This window comes from Rhamphochromis sp. 'chilingali', assembly GCF_963969265.1.
Source record: "Rhamphochromis sp. 'chilingali' genome assembly, chromosome: 1".
NCBI lineage: Eukaryota > Metazoa > Chordata > Actinopteri > Cichliformes > Cichlidae > Rhamphochromis > Rhamphochromis sp. 'chilingali'.
In genome coordinates this window covers 11,618,408-11,643,682 of record NC_137929.1, presented here as the reverse complement: position 1 = coordinate 11,643,682, position 25,275 = coordinate 11,618,408, and the positions used below count along the sequence as shown (strand labels likewise).

The following is a 25,275-nucleotide window of genomic DNA, read 5'->3' as shown; positions in this document are numbered from 1 at the left end:
ATTTCCTCAGAAGTCAATGTGCCATATGATTGCATTAGCAATAAATTACACACTATATAGAACCACTTTATAGGATTATATTTGTGTGCAGATGTTTGCAGCTATCAGTGAATATTTATCAGCTATTTTGAAACAAAAAAAGACTTTTTATCCATAACAGCAAATGAACTGTACAACAGAAAATACAAATGCTATTTATGGTCACCTCACAACAATGATAAGAAAAATAAACTGGGCCAATATGGCATGTTTGTTAATACAGGGACACACATGTTAATGTGATCTCTGGTCTCCTCTGAGTGGGAGTTATTATAACTGACTGTAAAAAGTCAGCACAAGGAAAATAAACTGCACCTAAACTTGGTTTATATCTGACCCAGATAGACTGCAGGCCATAACTTCTTACCTGAAGTTCAGTTCACCTGACACTCGGTGAACTGAACCGGCGGCCGCCTCGGGTCTCTGCTCCTCCTGCCTCCCCTTTCCCTCATCCACCTGCTGCCTCTGTGGAAGCTCCGCCATAGCCACCACCAAACAACTGACTTATTTCTACACATCGACCAGCATCCGGCCAATCCACCACCTTCCATTGTTTATACCGTTACAAAAAAACAAAACAAAAAAAACATCATCAGCCCATAAAAATGAAAAATCACCATCAGTATGCCCGATGGCCAGTCCAGCTATGGTCGTGCCATCAGTTAACCCTTCATGTGGCAGCTGTGACACGCGTGCCCAGGGTTGCCGACCCCTGCTCTAAAGCATCTGATTTGGATTCCTGAGATCAAATATATTTTCCTTTGTGTTTGTTTTCTTCCCATTTGTGGCTTTAATGTAGTGTTACATCCTGTTTGTTTGCTTCCATCTGTATACATGTCCAGATTCACTGTTATGTTTCTATTCTTACATTGCTGTGTGATCACTGTTCCCTCTGCTGACTGATGTGACCTTTTGTATCTCACACTGATACTTGTCATATTTGTATCTGCGCCTAAAAGATAAAAAGTTTTCCATGCTAAAACACAGCTCCACCTCCTGCAGTTCTCCCTCTGAACCACTAGATGTCTCTGTTATCTAAATGAAGACGTGCAGCACAGCAACCACAGCAGCGCTCAGATCACACGTGTCCTGTTATTATGTATAAAAGCATGAAACAGGTGAGACAGGTGGGATCAATATTAATGTTGTGGAAATATATGAAAAAGCAACAGAAGAGTGAAAACATTTCGTGTTTCTAGAAAGATCTTTCAGCTCACAGCTGCTCACAGACTGTATTTACAAGTGACAAACTGCAACTCTACAGTACATCTACAGTATATATCAAATATATTCTGTATTCAAATCTACTGAGTGATGTTTGAAAGTCTTTCCAGGTGAGTTTGATCCATGAGGGTCTGAAGCCAGAGTCAGACAGAGACTGTGCAGAGACTGTAGAAGGACAGAGCAGCAGCAGAGCAGTCCAGATACACTGATGATCCTCTGTCAGATCCAGAGGGACACACAGGGATGATGCTGGACTCTACATTGTGTCTGACAGTGGAGCTGTTCTCAGAGCAGTTCACTCTGCAGCACTGACAGTCATCTGCACTTCTTCTCATTCCTCTGTCAGTCACTGCTGGATGAAGCTCTCCTCTCCACCTCCCAGTAACATGGCCCAGTCAGAGCGTCTCTACACACAAGCTGCTGCTGCTTCAACCTCTCTGGATCATCAGGACACAGCTCCTCCTCTCTCAGCACACACACCGTCCTGTTTACCATCATCACCTCCACCTGCAGAGAGAAGAAGGAAGAGCAGAGGAGATAAACGAGTGTTTCCAGAGACTCTTCATCAGCTGTCAGTCAGTGATGCAGCACATCCAGTATAAAGAGCAGCAGGGACTTCAGTGCTGGGACTGTACTAGGACTCATTGTTGCTTCACTTTTTCTAATCTTTGGATTTTTATTGAAGTTGATGAAAATGTTTTTCCCTCCTAGTTTGAGTTTGGACTTTCATTCATTAGAAGAACCTTGGTGTGTCCACTCTGAGCTCTGTAGGAACCCCAACAACAAGCCCAACAATCCAGATGGACGGTTCCAGCTGTTAACTGGAGGAATTCCATCCAAACATCTGCTCTCACTAAATTCTTCCTCACCTACAGACTGTGTTCTTCACTGCTTTAAACTTGGAAATGAATGCAGTCATTGGTCTGCGTGCTGCTTTGTTCAGAGAGCTGATTGGCTGTTGACAGTGTTTGATCAGAGCGTGTCAGCCGTTACTATGGTGACCATAAAGGTCAGAAACAGGAAGTGTTTGTGTCCAATCCTGAAGCCTGTCACCATTCTCCTCTCACAGCTTCACTGAGAAGCTGCAGCTTTACAGGAAACACTGGATCTTTGTTTCATACTGACTGTGTTTAGTACAATACTGCTGACAGCACCACCCACTCACTCCATCACTCTACTTACACCAGAGTCTCCAGTCTGTAGTCTGGACTCTGCTGAAGATCAGACAGCTGCTTCACATCTGGATCCCTCAGGTTGTTGTATCTCAGGTCCAGCTGTCTCAGATGGGAGGGGTTGGACTTCAGTGCTGCTGCCAGATAATCACAGCTGATCTCTGACAAACCACAGTCGATCAATCTGTATAAAGAATGAAAGATGTAAGTTTATTAGACAAAGTGTGAGCTTGAAATCATTCAGTGTTTCATCATCTGTTCAGAGCTGAAGAAGGTTCAGAATGTAGAAGTTTAGAAAATGGAAACTCCAAACAGCTGAAGCCAACAGGAAGCAGCTTCAAACAGGAAACTGTGCAGAGTTTCAGACTATATGTCCTGATGCAGCCAGTTGGATTTTGGAGATTTGAATCTCTGTTCTGTGACTAAGTCCTTGAATCATTTCTTCCAGTTGGTCCAACAAGACAGACTAAGTATTGGACATGTGTTGTGGCTCCATTAGGGGAGCTTCTAAATGTGATGTGATGGCCCCTCTGGGTCTGTCAGGTCACAGGACTGAAGAGAGCTCAAACTGGGCACACAGTTGTTCCAGTCTGGACCAAAGACTCTATACTGGGACTGAGGGACTGCTTTGACTGCACCCACTGGGACTTTTTAAAGGCTCATGTTCTCACTTAGATCATCGATTTCTACTTACATTTCTTTCTGGGAAAAATGGGGATTACTTTGGAAACAGGAAGTATTTTCCCCAATAAGCAGCCCTGGATTAGTAAATCACTCCAACATGTTCTCAGGCAGAAGAAGCTGTCTTGTTATGAGGGAGAGAAGAAAAAGATTGAGGCACAGAAACTTGTTGAAAGAGAGATAAAGCAGCTAAAATCAGGTGTAAAAGTAAAGCAGAGGATGAGCTGAATAAATGACACTCAAGGCTGGCTTGGAAAGGAATGAAGTCCATGGTGGGGATGCAGAACAAGGAGCAAAGATGAATGTGATGCTGAATCAGCAGAAGACTTGGACTCATTGGATTCCAGCTTTGATATCATTGATTTCAATGAAGAGCTTTGTGATTGTAGCAAAGGGCTGGTAGCTCTGAGAGTCCCACTGATGAGGTGTTTGTGTGGAAATCTCTTAGTGGGATCAAAGAGAGAAAAAGCCCTGGTCCTGATGCTGTGGGAGGGAAATGATTGAAGTGTGCTGTGAGGAACTGACTGGGAGATTTTCACACATTTTCCAGTCCTCCTTGGAACAACAGGAAGTTCCCAGCATATGGAAACAAAGGTTAAGTGTCCTATGGCACTCAGTGATGATGGTGCTGTGGCCCCACCACCTCCACCTCTTTGTAAAGGAACTAACTGTAATCTGAAGCTTCAAATGGAACTAAGACTTCCTCCACTAGGTGGCAGTGTCTGATGAGAAAGTGTTAGTGGAGCTGGCCTGGAGTCAGAAACAGGAAGATGCAGGATTTGGGCTGAAATGGGGAAAAGTGGTTCGCACTAGTGCCTTAAAGCAAGAAGGTTGTAGGTTGAAGCTTGTTGGCCTTTCTGTGGAGGTTGGATGTTCTCCCACAGTCCAATGAAATGCTGCTTAGGTTCATTGGTGCTTCTAAATTGGCTGTAGGTGTGGATGTGAGAGAGTGCTTCTCTGTCTCTCTCTGTTGGCCCTGTGATGGACTGCTCACCTGTGCAGGTGGACCACGCCTCTTGCCCTATGACAGCTAGGGCACAGGCTGCAGCCCTGTGAGCCTAAGCTGAATAAATGGTTAGCAAAAATGATTCACAGATGGCCTGAAATCCCCCAGTTAGCAGTTTGGTAGATAACTATGACATGCTAATCCCATCCAGCAGCTGTATTCTACCTGTAAGATGATCCCTGCTGAGCCAAAGCACTTTTTCATATACAAATTACAACCTTTAATAGAAACCTATTGGTCAGCATCTTATTAGCCTGCTGTTAGCTTCATTCCACAGAAAACTGAGAGAAACTAACAGAGTTGATAAAGAATAAAGAGAAATGTGCTGATTTAAAGCCTTTGAAGTGCTTAAAATGATCTCTGTCCACTTCTGTCCACTCATTCATTCATGTAAGCTTTCTAATGCAGCTTTGATCTTCACAGTCTGCTTCATGAAACTCATTCTAACCCTGAATGTCAGAGTGTTCCTCCTTCTCTTTCCCATCATTCATGCTGGCAGTGGAGGAGATTTGGATGTTGGACTGTGTTTTGGATGATGTGTGTATGTTTGTGTTGGACTGCTGTCTGTAAAGCAAACGCACATTTTGCTTTGGATTTCAGTGTCAGACAGACTTTAAGGTGGAATGAAGAGTTGGAGAGTTTCACAGTGAATTATCCAGTGGAGGATTTTTCTTCTTCTTTGAAGGTTTGAAATGTGAACATTGTTCTGCTGCAGTCAATGGACTAAACCAGAGAAGAAGAAAACAGACTTTACCATGAAGATCCTCAGTGTGGATCAGTATAATATCAGCCTGATGTCTGCAGTTTAGTGTCAGCACAACTTTCACATCATATTCATCTCAGCACAACTAAAACATGCTGGCTGACCTCAGAGTTTCAAGTCCACATCCTGGACTCTCCAGGAAACCACACAGATGCTTCACTCCTGAATCCTGCAGCTTGTTGTTGGAGCTCAGGTTCAGCTGTCTCAGATGGGAGGGGTTGGACTTCAGTGCTGCTGCCAGATAATCACAGCTGATCTCTGACAAACCACAGCCCCACAATCTGTATAAAGAATGAAAGATGTAAGTTTATTAGACAAAGTGCTTGAAATCATTCAGTGTTTCATCATCTGTTCAGAGCTGAAGAAGGTTCAGAATGTAGAAGTTTAGAAAATGGAAACTCCAAACAGCTGAAGCCAACAGGAAGCAGCTTCAAACAAACACAACAAGAGAAAAAACTCTGAATGTTTCACATTAAAGTCGTACATTTATCATAAAAACAGGAAAAAGACTTGAAAAAGTCGTGTTTTTCCTTCCAGGAACCACAAGGCTTCACTTTTAAAGGTGAAGTGTGAAAGAAATGGACATATTTGAAGTCCAACACCTTTTTCCAGTCACATTATTAAAGCAGACAAACTACCAGCTCATTTTCATTCCAACAAGTCATCTTCTGACCTGGACTAACAACACTGGTCTCTATGTGCAGCTGGCTGTGAGACCAGTGCTCAGGGAGCGTCTACAAAGTGCAACACTGAAAGAACATCACACACTAATTTGCTTCCAGCACTTTCACACAAACATCTACTGTCATTATTGTCACCAAACTCTGTGGATCCTTTATTGCAAATTCAAATGGGATCAAATGGTCAGACAAAAGAGGGTTATGAGGAAATATGATGAAATGTTGTGTATTAGCAGCAAGTTATTGAATCATTTTCCTCAGAAACCAAACAAAATGATTAACAAACATGTTTTTATCTGTTATCTGTCTGTCACCACTGAGAACCTAAATAATCCACAGAAGTTCTGGAAAATCATTGAGTCTCTTTCAGTGAGTAAAAGCTCCCACACTCTACCCACCTATATTTTTAAGGATTCTGTTCCTCTTCATGATAGGAAGGAGATGATGAATTGCTTTAACAAGCACTTTATATCTTCTGGCTCTTTGTTTGACTCTCTGAACCCAGTCTCTGTAAAATCCGGCACAAACCTTCCGGTGTACACTGGTCAGCCATTTAACTTTGTTCCTTTCTCTGTGCAGGAGGTCTGTAAAGCTCTTAAACTGTTAGATCCTAGAAAATCTCCAGGGCCAGACTTACTAGATCCTTACTTAATGAAACTGGCAGCTGATTTTGTGGCAGAGCCTCTCACAACACTTTTCAACCTCACACTGGATACGAATAAAATTCCTTCTGTATGGAAATCAGCTTTTGTTGTTCCTCTATTAAAAGGGGGTGACCCAGCAGTGTTAACTAATTACAGACCAATATCTAATCTATCTGTGCTGGCCAAAGTTCTTGAATCTCTTGTGTGTGAGCAGTTAAAGGAGTTTTTACACACCAATGCCATTTTATCTGAATATCAACCAGGCTTTAGGAAGAATCACAGTACTATCACAGCTGCAATTAGAGTGGTAAATGATATTACTATTGCACTTGATAAAAAAAACAACACTCTGCATCCCTTTTTATTGATTTGTCAAAAGCATTTGACACTGTTGATCATTGTGTTTTAAAACTTAAACTCTTCCAGGCAGGACTCTCTGAGAGAGCAGTGGATGGTTCTCAAACTACCTCAGTAACAGGACTCAGTGCATTAAATCTGACGGTCTATGTTCTGACTTTGTTACAGTGCACAACGGAGTGCCACAGGGTTCTGTATTAGGTCCCCTTCTATTTATCATTTACGTAAACAATCTTAGTCTAAATGTGCCAGATGCAAACTTGCACTTCTATGCTGATGATGCAGTTATTTACAGCTGTGGTTCAACTCTTGTCCAAGCCATTGACTCCTTGCAGAAAGCCTTTTCTGCTGTCCAGCACTCATTACTTCAGCTTAAACTTGTTCTCAGCGCAGACAAAACAAAGCTCATGCTGTTTTCTAAATCAAGGAATTTGGCCCAAATAATCCCACCAGTAACCACTCTTGAAGGTAATAAAATAGAGTTGGTTCACACCTATAAATATCTGGGAATCTTAATTGATGACTCGCTCACCTTCAAACCACATGTAGAGAATCTTGTAAAAAATCTGAAGTTAAAACTGAGATTTTATTTTCAAAATAAGTTTTGTTTCTCTTTTAATTCAAAGAAGCGGCTTGTTGTTGCAACATTTTTGCCTGTGCTGGATTATGGTGATATTCTATATATGAATGCTTCTGCTCAATGTCTTCGAATGGTTGATTCTGTGTGTCGTGCTTCTCTGAGGTTCATCACTAACCGTAAATTTCAGACTCACCACTGTGAGTTATACTCTCAGGTAGGATGGCCTGCTTTGGTAAGTCGGAGGAACTCTCATTTATACACTTTTATATATAAGGCGATACTTGGGTTGTTGCTTTCCTATATACACTCAACAAAAATATAAACGCAACACCTTTGTTACTGCTCCCATTCCCCATGGGATGGACGTAGAGACCTAAAATTCATTCCAGATACACAATATAACCATCCCTCCCAAACAGTGGTCACAAATCAGTCCAAATGTGTGGTAGTGGGCACATCTGCCATATTGAGATAATCCATCCCACCTCACAGGTGTGCCACATCAGGATGCTGATCTGACATCATGAGTAGTGCACAGGTGTACCTCAGACTGCCCACAACAAAAGGCCACCCTGGAATGTGCAGTTTTGTCTCACAGCAAAATGCCACAGATGCCACAAGCAATGAGGGAGCGTGCAATTGGCATGCTGACAGCAGGAATGTCAACCAGATCTGTCGCCCGTGCATTGAATGTTCATTTCTCAACCATAAGCCGTCTCCACAGGCGTTTCAGAGAATATGGCAGCACATCCAACCGGCCTCACAACCGCAGACCTCGTGTAACCACACCAGCCCAGGACCTCCACATCCAGCAGGTTCACCTCCAAGATCGTCTGAGACCAGCCACCCAGACAGCTGCTGGAACAATTGGTTTGCACAACCAAACAATTTCTGCACAAACTGTCAGAAACCGTCTCAGGGACGCTCAACTGCATGCCCGTCGTCCTCATCGGGGTCTTGACCTGACTCCAGCTCGTCGCCGTAACAGACTTGTGTGGGCAAATGCTCACATTCGATGGCGTCTGGCACGTTGGAGAGGTGTGCGCTTCACGGATGAATCATGGTTCACATTGTTCAGGGCAGATGGCAGCTGAGAATGTCCCAGTTCTTGCATGGCCAGCATACTCACCGGACATGTCACCCATTGAGCATGTTCGGGATGTGCTTGACCGGCGTATACGACAGCGTGTACCAGTTCCCACGAATATCCAACAACCTCGCACAGCCATTGAAGTGGAGTGGACCAACATTCCACAGGCCACAATTGACAATCTGATAGACTCCATGCGACGATGTGTTGCACTGCATGAGGCAAATGGTGGTCACACCAGATACTGACCGGTTCTGGGTCCCCAGACCCCCAATAGCGCAAAAAACTGCACATTCCAGGGTGGCCTTTTGTTGTGGGCAGTCTGAGGTACACCTGTGCACTACTCATGATGTCAGATCAGCATCCTGATGTGGCACACCTGTGAGGTGGGATGGATTATCTCAATATGGCAGATGTGCCCACTACCACACATTTGGACTGATTTGTGACCACTGTTTGGGAGGGATGGTTATATTGTGTATCTGGAATGAATTTTAGGTCTCTACGTCCATCCCATGGGGAATGGGAGCAGTAACAAAGGTGTTGCGTTTATATTTTTGTTGAGTGTATGTTCCCTGCTAGCAATGAAACATGCTGGTCGGTATTCTCTTCGTCCGCATGGCTACTTGTTGCTTTCTGTTCCATTTGCCCGAACTGAACTTGGTAAAAGAGCTTTTGTCCATTTAGCACCCTTGGCTTGGAACAAACTGCAGAAGGAATGGAAAATGACTGAATTAATTTCATTAAGTGCTTTTAAATCTAAACTATGAACCCTTGAGGCCAAGTCCATAACATGAAACTGTTTCAATTAGATTGATTGTCATTTTAACTGACCTTTTTATTTTTATTTGAAATTTATTGACTTTTATTGAATTTTATTTTATTTGTATTCTTTCACTTATTGTTGCTGCCTGTGTTTGATTGAGTAATTTCTGTAACTGTGAGACACTTGCTGCTGCCTATCTTGGCCAGGTCTCCCGTGAAGAAGAGGTTTTTAATCTCAATGGGATCTTCCTGGTTAAATAAAGGTTTAATAAAAGAAAATTAAATTTTTTTTTTTTACAAACGCAGTGTTGGACTTGGATCAACAGGATAAGCTGATGTTTAAAGGCATTTGAGTATCGCTGTATGAGAGTCCAGTTATTACTCAATATTTATGGATGATGTTCTTTCAGTGTTGCACTTTGTAGACGCTCCCTGAGCCTCACAGCCAGCTGCACATGGACCAGCTGACATTACCCAGCATTAGAGGCGGGTGTAAAAAAATGGATTTTCCTCTTTAAATGGTTTTAATTTGAATAAAGCGATGTTGATTCATTCAGTCCTGAATCGATTTTTAATATAAATGTATTTTGCCAGAATCTCAGGTTAAAGCTCCCAAAAGTATTTCAACAACAAGCAAACAGATAAAACAGTAAATGAGAGCAGCTAAACACACAAAGATGGAAACACAGAGCGTGGATCGTACACTCGACAGCACGTACACGGACACGCCGTCGGGGCTGAAAGTGGACAGCTCACAGATCCTGAAGCTGCAGGTTTCATCTGTCTCCAACCAAAACTGACTGAACCAGCAGCAGAAGAAGATCCAAACTACGCTTTACGTTTGATGAACATCGTCATGAATTCTCTCTGACTTTGACGTTTACTTCCTGCACAGCTCTCTCTCTCTCAGTGTACTTCAAGAACAGTTTACCTTCAAAAATCTGTTTCCTGCATTATTCACTGCTTATTACGCACCAGTCTGCTGTTGTGTTCACTGCTGTCGGCCTCCGAAAACAAAGCCTCATTTCTGCTGTTCAATACTGAAGAAATGTAAACCTTTTAAAATGATGACAGATTACAAACTCTCAGCTGTGTCTGTAATCAAACTTCTGTAACTTTGCTTCACTTCAGCAGCATCAGCTCATGTTCACATGTTGATTCATGGTTTGCTTCAGTTTTTGATGGACTGCAGAATATTTTGAAGGTTATCTGCTATAAAAAGCCAGAACAGGAAAATCTGCTTCATGTGTTTCTGTTTGATCCTCAGTGACTTTGACACAAAGGCCTCTGCTGTGATGATCACACCTCTGATCAAGTCTCACAGTGTCAGCTTTGTTTTTATACATATGGATATGTGCTGATAAATGATCAGAATTATAATATTTCCCACTGTCTGCTGTGTGCCGTGACCTTTGACCTGCTAAAGACAGTCAGCTGTGGATTATTCATTGTTGTGTCTGATACTTAGAACTGTGAGGAAGAACACTACACAGTTAATCAGGGTCCCCTCTCTCTGAATCAGGAAAGGTGGGCAGGCCGCGTGTGGGCCGCGGGCCATACGTTGAGTATCACTGTTTGAAATGTGAACATTGTTTTGCTGCAGTCAATGGACTAAACCAGAGAAGAAGAAAACAGACTTTACCATGAAGATCCTCAGTGTGGATCAGTATAATATCAGCCTGATGTCTGCAGTTTAGTGTCAGCACAACTTTCACATCATATTCATCTCAGCACAACTAAAACATGCTGACTGACCTCAGAGTTTCAAGTCCACATCCTGGACTCTCCAGGAAACCACACAGATGCTTCACTCCTGGATCCTGCAGCTTGTTGTTCAGGCTCAGGTCCAGCTCTCTCAGATGGGAGGGGTTGGACTTCAGTGCTGCTGCCAGATAATCACAGCTGATCTCTGACAAACCACAGCCCTTAAAACTGTATAAAGAATGAAAGATGTAAGTTTATTAGACAAAGTGTGAGCTTGAAATCATTCAGTGTTTCATCATCTGTTCAGAGCTGAAGAAGGTTCAGAATGTAGAAGTTTAGAAAATGGAAACTCCAAACAGCTGAAGCCAACAGGAAGCAGCTTCAAACAAACACAACAAGAGAAAAAACTCTGAATATTTCACATTAAAGTCGTACATTTATCATAAAAACAGGACAAAGACTTGAAAAAGTCGTGTTTTTCCTTCCAGGAACCACAAAGCTTCACTTTTAAAGGTGAAGTGTGAAAGAAATGGACATATTTGAAGTCCAACACCTTTTTCCAGTCACATTATTAAAGCAGACAAACTACAAGCTCATTTTCATTCCAACAAGTCATCTTCTGACCTGGACTAACAACACTGGTCTCTATGTGCAGCTGGCTGTGAGACCAGTGCTCAGGGACCGTCTACAAAGTGCAACACTGAAAGAACATCACACACTCATTTGCTTCCATCATCCAACCTGAAGAGGAAACAGAGACGGCTCCCCTTCAAAGTAAAAACTGCTCCTTTTGGACACAGTATCAAAGAAAGTCTACAGTATAACATAGAAAAGACAGAACAAAGTTTTGGTTGTTTTTAAATTGTGCAGAAATGAAACTACACTAAGTTCAATTATGTGACAGACATTTCATCCCATGTCAGTTTGGCCTCATCCTGGGCCGGATTATCCAGCACACACTCTGACCACAGGCCCAGGGACCACGCACAGCTGGGCTCCATCCAAGAGACAGAAAACAAACCAACACAATAATAAAAAGCACCATGTGATCTTCTTACATCTTCAAGACAAACATAGTAAAAACATGAGCATATTTGTTTCCTGATAAAATGATGTGACAGGTAGAACAGAGTAAAGTGGTGGTGTTACAGCCTTTCTCCCCTCTGCTGCCGAGGCTGTTAGTCTCTCCCAAACTCAGCTACAGGACTTCCAAATGAATGACAGCAGCAGAAGTTCCTTTACAAATGAAAGAGGAAGAGCAGAAGAAGAGGAGAGGGAGGCCACCCTGACCATCACTCCAGCTGAAAACATCACACTTCCATTAAAGTTGGTGAGGAAATGTTGAGCAGGATGAGCTGCTGGCTAATCTGGAGGCTGTAGCAGCAGCTCACAGTCACAGTGGATTTCCACTCATGAAAAAGCTCTGGCTGCTTCATTTCTCATCTCATATCAGAGACTTTAATGCTTCACTGAAGCTGTACTGTGATGCTTCCATATCCCAGTGAGGCCTCCATAATGATTTCAGCTGTTCTGTGCACACACTGTGTGCCCTGTATGGCTCAAAGTCTCTGCAGCCTGTTTTTATCTGCTATCATCAGATCTTCATCATCCTCATTCACATCCCTCACACACTCTACAGCCTCATCAGCACCGACTTCATCTTCACTGACTGATGGAGCACAACATGAACCTGTGGAGGCTGAAACACTGTCCTGTCAAACATTTCATTTCATTTCATTTCATTTTTATTTATTTCACACTTGGTACTACAATCAAACAAAACAACCACATCTTCTGTCAACAAAACACAACAACCATGTGTGAAAAGGAGCAGGAAGAAGAAAATATTCTTATTAAACCCTGCCCCCTATCTACCATCGAACTTATATCACCGGTGGGCACCAAAAATCAGGAACAAACTAATATTGACATTTCTCTCCGGTCGAATCCCAAACCAACATCACATTCATTCGCATTCTTCATACTGAGTTATCGTTTTAAACATATAACACTTTTTAAAACATTGTAAATTTATACAATTCTTTAAATCATAATGAAGTGAATTCCACAGTCTTATACCCCTAACCGTTGTGCTCATTAATCTTTGTGTAGTCCTGGCTAACTGATGTTTAAAATAAAATTTCCTTCTATTCTCTTCTCCCCTTGAACACATCAAAAATACTCTTTGTAACTTAAAAGGTAAAATATTATTTTTAGCCTTAAACATAATTAATAATGTCCGTAATTTCACTAAATCTCCTAATTTTAATAATTTTGATTCTATAAATAATTTATTTGTATGTTCTCTATATTTAACATTATGAATTATTCGTATAACTTTCTTCTGTAATAGGTTTAAAGGTTTTATGGTATTCTCATATGTATTCCCCCAAACTTCAACACAATAGTTGATATATGAAAAAAACAAAGAAAAATATAAAATACGCATTGTTTTATAATTTAATAAATCTCTTATACTACCCAAAATATAAATACTTTTGACCATTTTCTTTCTAATATGTTCAATATGAGATTTCCATGTCAAATTCTCATCCACTATTACACCCAAAAAACGAAATTCAGTAACTCTTTCAATCAATTCTTCCTCTATAAACATAATGACTTTATCCTCCTTTACACGATTGCCAAATATCATATATTTCGTTTTTGTCAGATTCAAAGATAATTTATTTACATCAAACCATTTTTTTATTCTTAACATCTCAGAAGTCATAATTTCAACCAAGTCTTTCAAATTCTCTCCAGAGCAATAAAAATTTGTGTCATCTGCAAATAAAATCGAATTTAACCTTTTAGATACGTCACAAATATCATTAATATATAAATTAAAGAGTTTAGGTCCCAAAATAGAACCTTGAGGAACACCACATACAATCTTCAGTCTTTCAGAAGTATTGCCAAAATAATAAACATATTGCAACCTATTCTCTAAATAACTCATTAACCAATTCAATGCTACTCCTCTCACTCCATAGTTATACAATTTAGAAATCAAAATAGAATGTTGTATCGTATCAAAAGCTTTTTTTAAATCAACAAATACTCCCACTGTGTATTTATTATTATGTGTTGCAGATGAAATATCTTCAATAAAAGTCAACAACGCTAATGCCGTTGACCTATTTTTACGAAATCCAAATTGGTTTTCATGTATTAGTTGATATTTTTCAATAAAACTATCAAGTCTTTGTGCAAAGAGTTTTTCTAGCAATTTTGAAAACTGTGATAAAAGAGACACTGGCCTATAATTGTTAAAACTATGCTTATCTCCTGATTTATATAATGGTATTACTTTTGCCACTTTCATTCTGTCAGGGAATACTCCTGACTGTAGCGAAAGATTAAAAATATAACAAAGAGGAGTACTTATACAATCTATTGTCTTTTTAATTATGACACATCTCCCCGTCACCACTCCACTTCTGTCAGCCTTTAAATGAACCCTGCTCAAGTCTGTCACTTCTGTTTGGAGCCAAAAGAGGTTAAAGATTACGCCACTACATTCTTGTCTAGAAAATATTAAAAGTGTATTTGGTGACACACAAAAAAGGGTAAAGTTTAAGTATAGTTTGGGTCCACACATGTCCAAACCCTGGTGTGTAGGCCTACTTAGTATTGAGAAAAGCCCACTAAAAGAACGCCCACCAGACCAAAGCAATGGTTTTGACTTGATCAGCATTAACCCCGCCCCCTGACTTTGATGGGTGAAGCTGACAAATAAAATGTATTTATGAACACCGATGCAGGGCCAGGAGTAGCAACGTGAATTAAATAAATACATCATTAAATAATTCATTAAATGTGTCAGTAAAACAATTAAAATAGAAAACAAACCAATAACTGATTAAATATGTAATTAACTAATTAGAATAGTACATAAATAAATAATGAATTGTTTTAAATCAAATTAACTGATAATTCATTATCAATATATTTTTTAATTAATTATGTACATTTTTAATTAATTACTGAAATAAATAATTCATTAGTGATGTATTTATTTAATACAACCATAAAATTATTGCTAGTTTACTCAAAATAAATTTAAGACATCAATATTAAAGGTTAAATTATGATAATGAATACATGCAACTATAACTGATGACGTAAGAATTTGGATTTTTTAAGCTAAAGCGAAGGTGCTGACTCACTTGTCATGTTACTCTCAAATCCTCCCTAATAACAATAACATAATTACACTTTAGCCACAAGAGGGCAGCAGCATTAATACAAGTCACGTGTATATAAAGGTACAGTGATTATATTACAGTGATTTTGACAAAAACAAAACAGAAGTTGATGGCACTGTGTTTTTCCATAACATACCAACCAAATTAAATAATAAAAACTTTATAACTTACAGAACTTTTTTAGAGACTTTGACCACTGGCAGCAGCCTCAGAAGAGACTCCTCTGAAGCAGAGTATTTCTTCAGGTCAAACACGTCCAGATCTTTTTCTGATGACAGTAAGATGAAGACCAGAGCTGACCACTGAGCAGGAGACAGTTCATCTGTTCGGAGACGTCCTGATCTCAGGAACTGTTGGATCTCCTCCACTAGAGAACGATCATTCAGTTCATTCAGACAGTGAAACAGATTGATGCTTTTCTCTGCAGACAGATTCTCACTGAGCTTCTTCTTGATGTACTGAACTGCTTCCTGATTGGTCTGTGAGCTACTTCCTGTCTGTGTCAGCAGACCTCGTAGGAGAGTCTGATTGGTCTGCATTGAAAGACCCAGGAGGAAGCGGAAGAACAAGTCCAGGTGTCCATTTGGACTCTGTAAGGCCTTGTCCACAGATCTCTGGTGGAGAGATTGAAGTTTTGGTTTATCAAATAATTTAGACCACATGGACGTTGTTTGTTGTTCTTCTTCCAGCAGATTAAGTCCAGAGTTGATGAAGGTCAGGTGGACATGAAGAGCAGCCAGAAACTCCTGAACACTGAGATGAACAAAGCAGAACACCTTGTTCTGGTACAGTTGTTTCTCCTCTTTAAAGATCTGTGTGAACACTCCTGAGTACACTGAGGCTGCTAAGGGCTAATCTAAAGAAGGGTATCAAAAAAGCCAAACACGGAGATCACGTGACCCGTCGTCAGGAATGCCAGCATAGTTTTTAGCTCTGCACACATTGTCACTGTTTATCACTATCCTGTCATATAAATTAGTTATCTCAACGCCGATCCCACTATGGACACCGCTTCAACCAGAGACTCGCGGAAAAGGGAGATTGCTCAGTCTCCCTTAAAGAAGAAGTTTAAAGATTCCTCCGTCACTAAGGAAGACCTCGACGAGGCTATTGCTAACGGTGTGAAGCTAGCACTTCAGGAACAACAAAAGTCCCTCGATTCAGTGGTTGCCTCGGCAGTCAGGGAAGCTATGGACTCTATCTTAATTCCTGCTCTGCGCGACCTACGCACAGACCTTCAAAAGACCAATGAAGTGGTAAATAATGTTAGCGGGGAAATCGAGAGGGTAACTGCAATGGCTAAACGCACTCAAGACCGAGTGGACTCAGTGCAAGCCGCCGCGCGTGAGGACAGACGATCGGTTATCGATCTGAAGAAACAACTCGATCTACTCACGACAAAGCTTACAGATCTGGAGGACAGGGGTCGCAGGAATAACATCAGGCTTGTTGGCTTACCTGAAATGCTGGAGGGCTCGGATACAGTTGGCTACATTAAGGCCAATCTCCCCAAGTGGATTCCGTCGTTGGAGGGGCACAACATCGACATCGAACGAGCGCATCGGGTGTACGACGGCCGCGATACTAATACCAAGAAGCCTCGCACCCTAATCTTCAGATTGTTACGGTGGCAGGACAGATCGGCAATTCTCAAAGGGGCACGCAAAGCATATCCAGTGAAGCATGCCGCCAACACCACTCTTCTTTTCTTCCCTGACTTCAGTCCGACTACAACAGCAAAGAGGAAGAGTTTCTCTCCCGTCATGAAGAAGGCTACGGCTATGGGCCTGGAACCATTCCTCATTTACCCCGCCGTGATGAAGATAGAGCACGGTGGTAAGAAGATGGCTTTCGAATCCCCTCAACTGGCAGAAGATTTCATTAACTCCCTGCCGCGTAAGCTGAATCCTGCAACGCCGCAGTGTGTTGATGGGGCCCCCGCTTTTCCTCCCGATCTAAACAGCGCGGCCAACAACGCTGGCAATCAGCATGCGGGAGAAGGCAACTTAGTGGACATGAATGACTGAACGCCGGTTAGTTGTCCTGTTTTAGTTGCAGCAGGCCTCAACTAGGTTGACGGCAGGATCACTTTCATGGGTTAAGGTTGGTTACATTTAATTTAGCGACTTGCTTCGCCCCTACCGGGGGTACTTTTTATTTATTTATTTATTTTTGTATTGTATCTTATTTTGTTTTGTGTATGTATGCATGTGTATGTGTATATGTATGTATGTGTATATGTATGTATATGTATGTGTATATATATATATATATATATATATATATATATATATATATGTGTGTGTGTATATATGTGTGTGTGTGTGTATGTATGTATATATTTATATATATGTATTTTTTTTTTTAATATTAATTATTTATTTTACTTTTCTTTGAGCTTATCATGGTCAAACATTTGCTGGCTGTTGTTACTGTACATATATAAGATACATTTGTATTATTTTATTTTATTTTTTATGCAAATATTTATATTTTATATTCTTTTTTTTCTTCTTTTTTTCTTTCTTTCTTCGCTTTATAAGATAATTTCACTCAGTCGGGAGGGTGTGGGATATACTTACCCACTTAATTTTCGTTGCCTATGTGTGCACGTCTGACCCTCAAGTTTTTTGTGTTGGAGTGGAAGGACCGGTTACGAATCAATCAGAAGTTTGTGTTCTAGCAGACCTATGGAGGGAGCTCTGTGCGGTCTGCACCAGTTTTTGTATATAGTTTTTTCCTCCCCTGTCCCCTCCCTTGCAGACATATCTCTATGCAAAGTTAAAATTCCAGTAGCACTAGTGAAACATTGCAGTACTTGGCAGGGGTATGGTGGCCTTATATTTTACTACACATTGACGTTCCTCTCTTGCTATCTTCACATTGGGACCATTCTTGGACACTTGCCGTACCGATGCTACCATTGATTATTCTGTCACTTAACGTTAATGGTCTTAACTCCGCTATTAAGCGGACACGTGTCCTTGAGTACCTATACCGTAAAAAGGCTGACATTGCTTTAATCCAAGAAACACATCTGAAACAAGGTGATGTGGCACGTTTTCAAAACAAACACTACAAACTAATAGCTTCGTCCTCTGCCCCAAATAAAACGAAGGGTGTCTGTATCTTGCTGAAGAGAAAATTCGACCTTACTACCAGGTATAGCACGAGTGATGAAAATGGCCGGCTGGCACTTGTAACTGGCAGTATCTTAAACCATAAACTGGTATTCGTATCTGTATACTGTCCAAATGAGCCAGACAGGGACTTTTTTACTTATATTGCCAATACACTATTAGAATACAATGATTATTCCATAGTGTTGGGTGGAGACTTCAATGCTGTCGTCAACCCCGTTTTAGATAAATCTCATCCAGATGCAGTAGCTAATCTCTCATCTTCTCTGCTGAATACACTTATAAAAGATCTTAATCTCATCGACCTTTGGCGGATGCAGAATTTCGACATTAGGGATTATACATTCTTTTCTAATAGACATAAGACATTTTCTAGGATAGATTACGTTTTTGTTAGTCCTTCCTTAGTTTCAGGTGATACATCTATTTCTATTCAGCCAATCTTGATATCGGATCATTCAGCTTTGTTATGCTCTGTCGATCTGCCCAATTTAAAGAATAGGGCCCCCAGGTGGTGCTTTAATACGTCCCTATTAACTAACTCTACCTTTCTCAGCCTGCTTAAGCTCCAGCTGAAGGAATTTTTAGATATCAACGCTAATGAGGATATCGACCCACAAGTCTTATGGGAGACTACAAAATGTTTCATTCGTGGCTTTTCCATCTCATTCTCCTCCATGTTGGCAAAAACAAAACTTGCTCAGGTGTCCAATCTAGTAAATCAGATGGAATCTTTACGGAATCTGCAAAAACTTAGCCGGTCAGACGATCAGTCTACACTCCTAGCTTCACTAAAAGAAGAATATGATGCAATAACCTTGTCCAAAGCAGAGTTCATCTTGCATAGAACTAGACAGAAGTACTATTTTGAATCAGAGCATCCTAGTCATTTGTTGGCACTTATGCTTAAAGAATGTGAAACAAGGGCACATATCCCAGCTATAACAGCTGCAAACGGTAAAATTACGACAAATCCTCAGTCCATTAACACCACTTTCTCGTCATTTTTTGTAAATCTGTATAAATCAGATATCAATTTTAAGGATACTATCTGTAATAGCTTTCTCGAAAATCTGGATCTACCTCATTTTCCACAAGCAGATCAGGATGAGCTAGAGGCCCCATTAACTCTAGATGAGCTGCATAGAGCGCTGAAAGACCTTAACAAAGGTAAATCACCTGGACTGGATGGCCTTCCGCCAGAACTATTTCTAGAACTTTGGGATACAATAGTTTCGCTCATGCTCGGCTCATTTAATTTTGCAATCCGGAACGGGTCTTTCCATAGAGACCAGAAAACAGCACTTATTACCCTTCTCTTAAAAAAGGGAAAGGACCCTCTTGAGTGCTCTAGTTTCAGACCGATAGCTCTGCTCACAACTGATCTCAAAGTATTTGCAAAAGCTCTCGCATTGCGCTTGGAAAGAGTTATCCATGTTTTGGTCAATGCAGACCAGACAGGATTTATCCGAGGGCGGCTTGCATCTGATAACATAAGACGGCTGTTGCACATCATAGATGCCGCTAACAGCTATCAAAATCCATGTGCAGTATTTTCACTTGATGCAGAAAAAGCCTTTGATAGGCTAGAGTGGGACTATATGTGGATGGTATTGAAACACTTTGGGTTTAAGCAGAAATTTGTTGCTATGATTCAAACACTATATCACTCACCTCTTGCTAGTGTCTTAACAGGGGACCTGGTCTCTCCCCCTTTCACGCTGCAGCGTGGAACGAGGCAGGGTTGACCTCTCTCTCCTCTCCTGTTCTGCCTCTCTCTAGAGCCCCTAGCACAAGCCATCAGACAGTCCACAATTTCTCCCATAAGAATTGGTGGTCATAATCATATCATATCTCTATATGCGGATGATATTATTCTGTTTTTGGACAACTATGAGACGTCCATCCATCCATTAATTAAAAACTTTGACCATTTCAGCTCTCTATCTGGCTACAAAATAAACTGGTCGAAATCTGCTCTGATGCCTTTGAACGTTAAAGCTACGAAAGTTTCCTTACCCGGTTGTGTTCAGATCAAAAGCACTTTTACTTATCTGGGCATTTCAATTCATAATAGTATTCCAAAGATAATCAAGGACAATTTTACTACTATGCTAAATAAGATCAAATCCGACTTTCAAAGATGGGACAATTTAAAAACTTCGCTTCAGGGTAGAATCAACACAGTAAAGATGAACATACTGCCACGGCTTAATTTCCTTTTTTTTATGTTGCCACTCTCTCCTCCTCTAACTTATTTTAAAGACATACAGTCTGCGGTGTCTAAATTTATTTGGAATGGCAAAAGGCCTAGGATACGTTTGTCAACATTGCAGCGGCCCAAATTGTTTGGTGGCCTGGCAGTGCCAAACTTAGAGTTTTTTTACTGGTCGTTCCAAATCAGGGCGCTTAGTACGTGGGTCAACCCAGAGGCTACTACTGCGTGGAAAATGATCGAATCCGCCAAGGCAGCACCGCATAGACTGCAAGATCTTCTGTTTGCTAATGTTCCACCAATACGCTCTACAACAACAACAAATTCGGACCTATTATTGCCAACTCTATACAGGTATGGAGGAAAATAGAAAGGCGGCTGGGTGCTCCAGTTAAATTTTGTAAAAGCTCACCACTCTGGCATAATTTAAAGTTACTATGTGGCAGTGCCATTTGCCATTTGTTCAACCCTCTTGGTTCTCACTCGGGATAAACCTTTTTGATGATCTATTCAACGCCCAAGGCCTCTGCTCATTTCAGGACTTAAGGACATGTTTTTCTCTTCCTGCATCTTCTTACTTTGTGTATCTGCAGCTCAGATCAGCTTTAAAAGCATATGGTGTCCCCTGGGATTCTCCTCTTCCCTCTCATCCCATGTTGGACTGGATCCTGCCTAAATCTGGCAGACCCTCTGTTTCCAAAATCTACAACAAATTAGCCGAACATGGTATGAAGTCCCTGCCCATTGAATCTATTTGGGTCAGGGAACTGGGAGAACTGCAGGTTAATATAGACTGGGATACAGTTTGGTCTAATCTGAGTTTGACTTCTAAGAACCTGGCACATCAATTAATTCATTTCAAAACCATACACAGAACATACATTACACCCTATAGGAGGTTCCAGATGAAACTACAGGCTACGTATCACTGTCACATCTGCAATGATTCATCACCTGGCACGTTTTTGCACATGTTTTGGGACTGTCCTGTGGTATCCAATTTTTGGGTCTTTGTAAACTCTGTGTTATCTGAGGTACTGGAAGTTTTTTATGTTCCCAATCCTGGTCTTTGTCTCCTTAATGATACCTCTGAAATCTCCTTAAAACAAATGCAATGCAAAATGTTGTTCGCTGGATTCACATCCGCAAAGAAGACTATTACAAAGCAATGGTTCTGTCCTGACATTTGTATGGAATCATTCTGGAGGCGATGTCTTATCCGTGTTATTGGTTTTGAACATACCACAGCAAAATTAAATAAAGCTCGACCCACGACTGTTGACGCTTGGAAAATCTTCTCATCCAGAGTTATCTCCTGGAAGAGGCAATAATTGGTTTTAACTTTGTGTTTTTGTGTCTTTTCTTTGCTGTCCCTATGCCTTGTTTGCTAATGTTTGCTTTGCTACTGCGGTTTACAGTTGTGCTGTATATGTCTGTACCTACCCCCCCCCCCCCAACTATAAATCAATAAAATGTTGATCACAAAAAAAAAAAAGCCAAACACCATTACAAAAAGAAGGTAGAAGAACACTTCTCCAACTCCAACCCCCGACGCATGTGGAAAGGACTCCAGACCATTACAGACTACAGGACCACCAAACCCTCCCCGCATCCTCTGATGTCACCTTCCTCAACGAGCTCAACAACTTTTATGCTCGTTTTGAGTGAGGGAACCCCACAACCACAACCAAAACAGACATGATGCCAGACCACCAACCTCTGACTCTCTCCCCCACCGATGTAGGAGCGGTGCTGAGCAGGATCAATGTCCACAAGGCTGCAGGTCCTGATGGCATCCGATGTAGGAGCGGTGCTGTTCTCAGAGCGTGTTCTGGGGAGCTTGCAGGAGTGCTCACAGACATATTCACTCTGTCCTTGGCCCACGCTGTGGTACCGGCCTGCTTCAAATCCACCTCCATCGTCCCGATACCCAAAAACTCCAACCCATCTAGCCTCAATGACTACGACCCCATCATCACAAAGTGCTTAGAGCAGCTCTTCCTAGCACACTTCAAATCCTGTCTCCCCCCCACCCTGGACCCCCACTAATTCGCATAGCGCCAGAACAGGAGCACAGAGGATGCAGTCTCCATCACACTGCACTCTGTCCTCTCACACCTGGACAACAACAACACCTACGCCAGAATGCTGTTTATAGACTTCAGTTCAGCATTCAATACAATCCACCCCTCACAACTCATCAGGAAACTGACAGACCTGGGCATCAGTTCCCTCATCTGCAAATGGTTACTGGACTTCCTGACCAACCGCCCCCAACATGTCCGGCTGATAACCGCTGCTCATCTACAATCACAATGAACACCGGTGTACCACAAGGCTGTGTGATGAGCCCTTTCCTCTACTCCCTCTTCACCCACGACTGCAGACCTGCTGATGGTTCCAACGCCATCATTAAGTTTGCAGATGACACTGCGGTGATTGGCCTCATCAGTGACAACAATGAGGCCGCCTACAGGGAGGAGGTGGATTGTCTGGCTGAGTGGTGCGACACAAACAACCTGCTGCTTAACACTGAGAAGACCAAGGAGCTCATCGTGGACTACAGGAGGAATGCTGACCCACATCCACCCATCCACATTAAGGGGACGGCTGTGGAGCGTGTGAGCAGCTTCAAGTTCCTGGGAGTCCACATCTCCGAGGATCTCACCTGGACGACCAACTGCTCCAAGCTGCTCAAGAAGGCTCACCAGCTCCTCTTCTTCTTGAGGACTCTGAGGAAGAACCACCTGTCCTCAGACATCCTGGTGAACTTCTATCGCTGCACCATCGAGAGCATCCTGACCAACTGTATAACAGTCTGGTACGAGAACTGCTCTGCCTCGGACCGGAAGGCGTTGCAGAGGGTCGTGAAAACTGCCCAGCGCATCGCCGGGGCACCACTTCCTGCCATACATGACATCTACTGGAAGCAGTGTCTGAAAAGGGCTGGGAAAATCATCAAAGACCCCAGTCACCCATCACATGGACTCTTCACCCTCCTGCCCTGGGAGGCGCTACAGGAGCCTCCGGACTAAGACCACCAGGTACCGGAACAGCTTCTTCCCCACAGCTGTCAGACTCCTGAACTCTGCCTCCTGACATCTGACCCACGTTAAACTCATGGACTGAACATACACACACCCAAAACCACCTACACACACACACACACACAATGGACAACTGTACCCTCAAACACACAATAATAACATGAACTGAACAACCACTCACAACCACTGGCACTTTATATAGCCTCTGTAGAAATTATCGACATATCTCACTTATCTTAACTGCACTACTGTATAGCTCTGTGTAAATAATCATTCTGTACATTCAATAATCTTTAATCCTACAACTGTTTATAACTTGCATAGTTCATATTTCTGTATAGCTGTATATCTCAGATTTCTGTATAGTTTTTTATTTCATATTTATATCCTGTTCATAGCCTGTACATACTTAGTTATAGAATATTCATAACATACTTCATACCGTGTACATTATAACATACCATAATAGACCCATTTCTGTAATATACTTACATATCTATATTATTGCTAATATATATTGTAATATATCTATATCATGGCTAAAGCACTTCTGGATGGATGCAAACTGCATTTTGTTGCCCTGTACCTGTGCATGTGCAATGACAATAAAGTTGAATTCTATTCTATTCTATTCTAATAATTCCCACTGTCTGCTGTGTGCCGTGACCTCTGACCTGCTAAAGAGAGTCAGCTGTGGATTATTCATTGTTGTGTCTGATACTTAGAACTGTGAGGAAGAACACTACACAGTTAATCAGGGTCCCCTCTCTCTGAATCAGGAAAGGTAGGCAGGCCGCGTGTGGGCCGCGGGCCATACGTTGAGTCTCACTGTTTGAAATGTGAACATTGTTCTGCTGCAGTCAATGGACTAAACCAGAGAAGAAGAAAACAGACTTTACCATGAAGATCCTCAGTGTGGATCAGTATAATATCAGCCTGATGTCTGCAGTTTAGTGTCAGCACAACTTTCACATCATATTCATCTCAGCACAACTAAAACATGCTGACTGACCTCAGAGTTTCAAGTCCACATCCTGGACTCTCCAGGAAACCACACAGATGCTTCACTCCTGAATCCTGCAGCTTGTTGTTCCTGCTCAGCTCCAGCTCTCTCAGATGGGAGGGGTTGGACTTCAGTGCTGCTGCCAGATAATCACAGCTGATCTCTGACAAACCACAGTCCCTCAATCTGTATAAAGAATGAAAGATGTAAGTTTATTAGACAAAGTGTGAGCTTGAAATCATTCAGTGTTTCATCATCTGTTCAGAGCTGAAGAAGGTTCAGAATGTAGAAGTTTAGAAAATGGAAACTCCAAACAGCTGAAGCCAACAGGAAGCAGCTTCAAACAAACACAACAAGAGAAAAAACTCTGAATGTTTCACATTAAAGTCGTACATTTATCATAAAAACAGGACAAAGACTTGAAAAAGTCGTGTTTTTCCTTCCAGGAACCACAAGGCTTCACTTTTAAAGGTGAAGTGTGAAAGAAATGGACATATTTGAAGTCCAACACCTTTTTCCAGTCACATTATTAAAGCAGACAAACTACAAGCTCATTTTCATTCCAACAAGTCATCTTCTGACCTGGACTAACAACACTGGTCTCTATGTGCAGCTGGCTGTGAGACCAGTGCTCAGGGAGCGTCTACAAAGTGCAACACTGAAAGAACATCACACACTCATTTGCTTCCATCATCCAACCTGAAGAGGAAACAGAGACGGCTCCCCTTCAAAGTAAAAGCTGCTCCTTTTGGACACAGTATCAAAGAAAGTCTACAGTATAACATAGAAAAGACAGAACAAAGTTTTGGTTGTTTTTAAATTGTGCAGAAATGAAACTACACTAAGCTCAATTATGTGACAGACATTTCATCCCATGTCAGTTTGGCCTCATCCTGGGCCGGATTATCCAGCACACACTCTGACCACAGGCCCAGGGGCCACGCACAGCTGGGC

The 25,275-nt window shown here is 41.7% G+C and overlaps 1 protein-coding gene across 1 annotated transcript in view; it reads right to left on the bottom strand.

Moving 5' to 3' along the window:
* Window positions 1–4,554: 4,554 nt before the first annotated feature.
* Window positions 4,555–25,275, bottom strand: part of LOC308403394 (NACHT, LRR and PYD domains-containing protein 12-like) — a 1,254,170-nt gene continuing 1,233,449 nt past the window's right edge. Inside the window, exons 17-20 of the mRNA XM_080892754.1 lie at window positions 24,331–24,507; window positions 10,757–10,933; window positions 4,990–5,166; window positions 4,555–4,845 (exon numbers count right to left, since the gene is read on the bottom strand). Coding sequence (XP_080748880.1) covers window positions 4,764–4,845; window positions 4,990–5,166; window positions 10,757–10,933; window positions 24,331–24,507 — 613 coding nt within the window. The 3' untranslated portion in view covers window positions 4,555–4,763. The remainder of the gene's footprint in view (window positions 4,846–4,989; window positions 5,167–10,756; window positions 10,934–24,330; window positions 24,508–25,275) is intronic.